We start from the raw sequence: 5,084 nt of genomic DNA, 5'->3' as shown, positions 1-5,084 counted from the left end.
TATAAAAAAAACACCTTTAAAAATCAGTGTTTGTTTAAATAAAGGCACACAAGTGTTATTCTCTATTAAATTAAGAGAAAGTGCACAGAAATTAGCCTAGTTCCCAAGGATGTTTCTCCTGTTAAGAATGCAGAAATCTTGCTAATCTGACACTAAAACTCTATAAAAAACACCTTTAAAAACCTATGTCAATTTAAATCAAGGCACAGAAGTATTATTCTTTATCTAAATTAAGAGAAAGTGCACAGAAATTAGCCTAGTTCCCAAGGATGTTTCTCCTGTTAAGAATGCAGAAATCTTGCTAATCTGACACTAAAACTCTATAAAACCACCTTTAAAAACCTATGTCAATTTAAATAAAGGCACAGAAGTGTTATTTTTTATTTAAATTAAGAGAAAGGGCACAGAAATTAGCCTAGTTCTCAAGGATGTTTCTCCTGTTAAGAATGCAGAAATCTTGATAATTTGTCACTAAAACTCTATAAAAAACACCTTTATAAACTTATGTCAATTTAAATAAAGGCACAGAAGTATTATTCTTTATCTAAATTAAGAGAAAGGGCACAGAAATTAGCCTAGTTCTCAAAGATGTTTCTCCTGTTAAGAATGCAGAAATCTTGCTAATTTGTCACTAAAACTCTATAAAAAACACCTTTAAAAATCACTGTTTGTTTAAATCAAGGCACAGAAGTGTTATTTTTTATTTAAATTAAGAGAAAGGGCACAGAAATTAGTCTAGTTCTCAAGCAAAAATCTTGCTAATCTGACACTGAAATTATATATAAAAAAAAAAAAAAACCTTTAAAACCTGTGTCAGTTTAAATAATCCTTTTAAATGCAGTTGTCTGGGGCAGAAGGGTTAATCTTTTCTGGTAAAGTAGATGATGCAATAATAACAAGGAAAATATATTGCAGAATGATAAAAAAAACACCCTTTAAAACCTGGTCAGTTTAAATAACCCTTTTAAATGCAGTTGTCTGGGGCAGAAGGGTTAATCTTTTCTGGGAAAGTAGATGATGCAATAATAAGAAGGAAAATATATTGCAGAATGAAAATAGAAGCAAATAGTGGAAGAGGTGGATGAAAATAAACAGGTAGGAGTGAAGTATGAGTTTTTTGTGGATGAAAATGACTGAGAGGAACTAAAATGACCTTTAATTAGTCTTAACAAGAGGGGACGGAATATAAGCTGAACAAAATAATAGAAAATAGAAGAATAAGAGAAATTGAATAGTGAAAAGTGTATGTATATGAATAAATGGAAGAATAACATGAAAATATGAAATAGTTTCGAGTTTTATAAAAGATAGGCACAAATATACGAATATTAATGAGAGAGAAGGCTTTGAGATGTGTAGCAAAATTTAATAAAAGGAAATAGAGAGAAAAATGAGAAATTTAAGGGAAAAAAAACTTCCATTTGTAATCTAGTAGTCATAAGAATCAGGAAATAATATTAGATTATAGCCTAAATAACTTTGTGTTTACGAAAGAAATGGTTGTGTGTGTGTGCATGGAAGCATTAAAGAAGCAGTTTAATAAATAAAACATACTAATAAAAGTAATATGAGTAATTTTCTCACGGTATGTAATCAGAAAATAACACTAGATAAATGATAGGCTACACATGTGTGTTGTTTACGAATTAAATGGTTTTGTGTGTGTATGTGGGCATGATGGAAACATTTTAATATATAAAACAACTTGATATAACAATTTTGTCAATTTAAATAATCATAAAATAACTGTAGATGACATTATAAGGTAGATAGGTTTGTGTTTAGATGTTGGCGAAGAGTGGAGATAGGCTACGCAGTTATATGGTTAACGCCAGCATCCCATAAGTAGTTTTTTTTGACATGGTTTCCTGATTATATAGATGTGGAAGACAGTTGGCAATAGGGAGGCTGGCGAGGGAGAGAGATAAATGGTGTTTGTTAGTAGTTAAAGGGTTAGTAGTCAGGGTTTATCAGCTACCTTTCACAAGTGTCCAAACATATAATATAAAGTCATAAAACTGAGAAATAAACAGAATAAAAAATAAGAATACACGTTTCTACTGAAAACAGCGATTAAAAACGATTGATTTAGGCAAAATTAAATAAGTAAACAAAACTTCTCCACATTCGAAGATGAAATAAATAGTCTGATTTTCTTTTTTGAAACGCGAAACAGAAAAAAAACAGACAAACAAACGAGAAAAAAATAATTAACTCTTAATATTATAAAAATACGTAATTATATATACACACAAGAAAAAAAACAAATAAATGGATCAATAATTTTATTAATGAATGACGAAATCAACGAAATAATTAACTCATAAGACAAAACAAAAAACAAAACAAGTAACAATTAAATAAATAGAAAAATCAAAACAAACATTTCCGTGAAAAAACAATAACATTAATAAACAAATAAATAAATAAAAAATAAATAAATAAACCTGACAGGTGGGAGTTTGATGCGAGTCTTGAATATAGTGCAGTGGAAATATTAATCGCTCTTTAATCTTCGTTATTTCACCTCAAACGAGTAAGTTAACTATCAGATTTTATTGTGCAATGAATGAGGAATGAATGCTGGAAAAATGACAGCGCTGGGAGACATGACTGTTCAGATAACCGAGATTACATAAGGACTTCTTTTTGGGAATATTTAGATAATGTTATATGGGATTGTCACCCTTTCTCTCTCTCTCTCTCTCTCTCTCTCTCTCTCTCTCTCTCTCTCTCTCTCTCTCTCTCTCTCTCTCGGTAATGTTAGGTAAGAAAGTTTTAATTAGTAGGACCTTAGAAAAATTTACTTAAAATGTCATGTTTTCTCTCTTCCGTTCTTCTTGTATCAGGTTTTTCTCTAAAATCTTGAGTTCTCTTAATTTAAATAAAGAATTACACTTCTGTGCCTCTATTAAAACTGACATAGGTTTTAAAGGTGTTTTTATAGTGTTTTAGTGGCAGATAAGCAAGATTTCTGCATTCTTAACAGGAGAAACCTGGCTAATTCCTGTGGCCTTTCTGTTAACGCGGTCCTTTCCCTGTATATAATTGCAAAGCCTCTATTGCTGTATATTTTGTGCGTTCAGAAACATTATTGCTATTCTGTTCTCCCCCACAATCTTAATTCATCAGATTTGCTTTCCTTTTAGGCAATGGCATCTTGAACTAATGCCCCTAACAGAATATATTTTAAATTTCTCGCTGTAGGTCTTATTTACTGCCTCTCATCTTTATTGCAGTTCCTATAAATATAATAAGGAAGAGGAAATATCAATGTAGGCATTTATTGAACTAAAACCCAGCTGAGTACGATAATTTTATAGGTTTATATGCGAGGCCGATGTAAGCAAGGACCCAGACCAAGACCAAGATGGAGGATCGAAAGCCGCTGTGGATGTGGTGTTAGGAATTGAAATGTAAAGATTCCCGGTATAATAGGCCACGAAGAGGGACGGAAATAAGAGGAATTAACTATTTCCTGCCCCTGGAATAGTCAAGGTAAGGGAAATAAGGTGTAGAAGGCCGGGAAATAAGGAAACTGAGAGGGTGATAAGGGCAGGGGATGTTTGGGTCAAATTAGCGGATTTTTATATTATTTTCGAGTTGTTTGTTCATTGTTGGTGTTATTTTTTCCATATGGCGTTCGTTTGGGTACGTTAGATATGTTTGCCATTCCTGTATCAGTTATTTCATCTTAATTTCCTTGTTTGTTTGTCTGTTTGTTTGTTTGTTTGATACAGGGGAATTGCGATCCTTGCCTAGCTGAAAGAGAGAAGGAGACACACACACACACACACACACACACACACACACACACACACAGAGAGAGAGAGAGAGAGAGAGAGAGAGAGAGAGAGAGAGAGAGAGGACCCCAGTGCACCACTAGTGACGTGTTGTGGTCCCTGGCTGTCTGTGTGGTGTTAGTTGCCAGCTGTGCATTAGTGAAGCCAACCATTGCACTCATTATTTCATATATCTCACAAATACACTGAGAGAGAGAGAGAGAGAGAGAGAGAGAGAGAGAGAGAGAGAGAGAGAGAGAGAGAGAGAGAGAGAGACCCCAGTACACCACTAGTGACGTGTTGTGGTCCCTGGCTGGCTGGGTGGTTATATATCTCACAAATACACTGAGAGAGAGAGAGAGAGAGAGAGAGAGAGAGAGAGAGAGAGAGAGAGAGAGAGAGAGAGAGAGGACCCAAGTACAGCATTATTGACTTTATTGATGTGACAAGTACACGGTTTTCATTGTAATATTTAGTTTAACTTATAAAAATATGGATTATTATTGTTACTTTTTTTGTTTTATCAATTAGATGGTAAGTTTTTACTGGAATATATTGTGTAATTGTAATATAACAATGATTTTGGCCTGGCTTGGCTTAATTCAAGGCACACTGACGGAAATTAAATAGATAAATAAATAAATAAATATTCAACATTATTTTCAAATTAATTAATTGATAAATAATTAAATAAGCTTGTATTCTTATACTTTATATGAGTGAAACAGACACACACACACACACACACACACACACACACACACACACACACACACAAAGAATAACTGATAAAATGAATAATTACAGTCGATATGAAGGGTTAAATAAGGTGAATTCTGATTGGCCGGTGGGAGGGAAAGGCTTAAGGGCTTGGCCAGTCGTGGCGCTTCGCGAATGGGGTCTGTTCCGAGGCAAATATGGTGTCATGGCCTCGGGAAACGCAGAATTTTGATTGGAGTTGGTTTTTTGTTTGTTTTTAAGCTCAGAATTAATCAAACTAATTGCCAAAAAGCAACAGAGACATCAATTAACATCTTCACATGTAATACCACAATTATTTCCGGATCACCTGAAGATCCGCCACCCCAGATTGTCTCACCTGAAGATCCGCCACCCCAGACTCTCTCACTTGGTTAGGTTAGGTTAGGTTAGGTTAGCCTTACCTAACCTAACCTAACCTAACAACATGAATGCATTAAAAAACTGAGTGGATATAAAATGCAGAAAAAAAGTTTACTTCATTAAAAGTATGGGATCACCTGAAGATCTGCCACCCCGGATTGTCTCATCTGAAGATCTGCC

At 34.0% G+C, this 5,084-nt stretch overlaps 1 protein-coding gene across 1 annotated transcript in view; it reads left to right on the top strand.

Annotated features, from left to right (window-relative positions):
- Window positions 1-4,676: 4,676 nt before the first annotated feature.
- LOC135101682 (serine proteinase stubble-like) overlaps window positions 4,677-5,084 on the top strand; it is a 58,270-nt gene continuing 57,862 nt past the window's right edge. The window contains exons 1-2 of the mRNA XM_064006007.1: window positions 4,677-4,681; window positions 5,078-5,084. The exon at window positions 5,078-5,084 is cut by the window's right edge and continues 154 nt beyond it. Coding sequence (XP_063862077.1) covers window positions 4,677-4,681; window positions 5,078-5,084 — 12 coding nt within the window. The remainder of the gene's footprint in view (window positions 4,682-5,077) is intronic.

The sequence above is a fragment of the Scylla paramamosain genome, chromosome 6 (assembly GCF_035594125.1).
Source record: "Scylla paramamosain isolate STU-SP2022 chromosome 6, ASM3559412v1, whole genome shotgun sequence".
Classification (NCBI taxonomy): Eukaryota; Metazoa; Arthropoda; class Malacostraca; order Decapoda; family Portunidae; genus Scylla; species Scylla paramamosain.
Note: the sequence above shows the minus strand (reverse complement) of the source record. Positions and strands in the feature narration are given on the sequence as shown.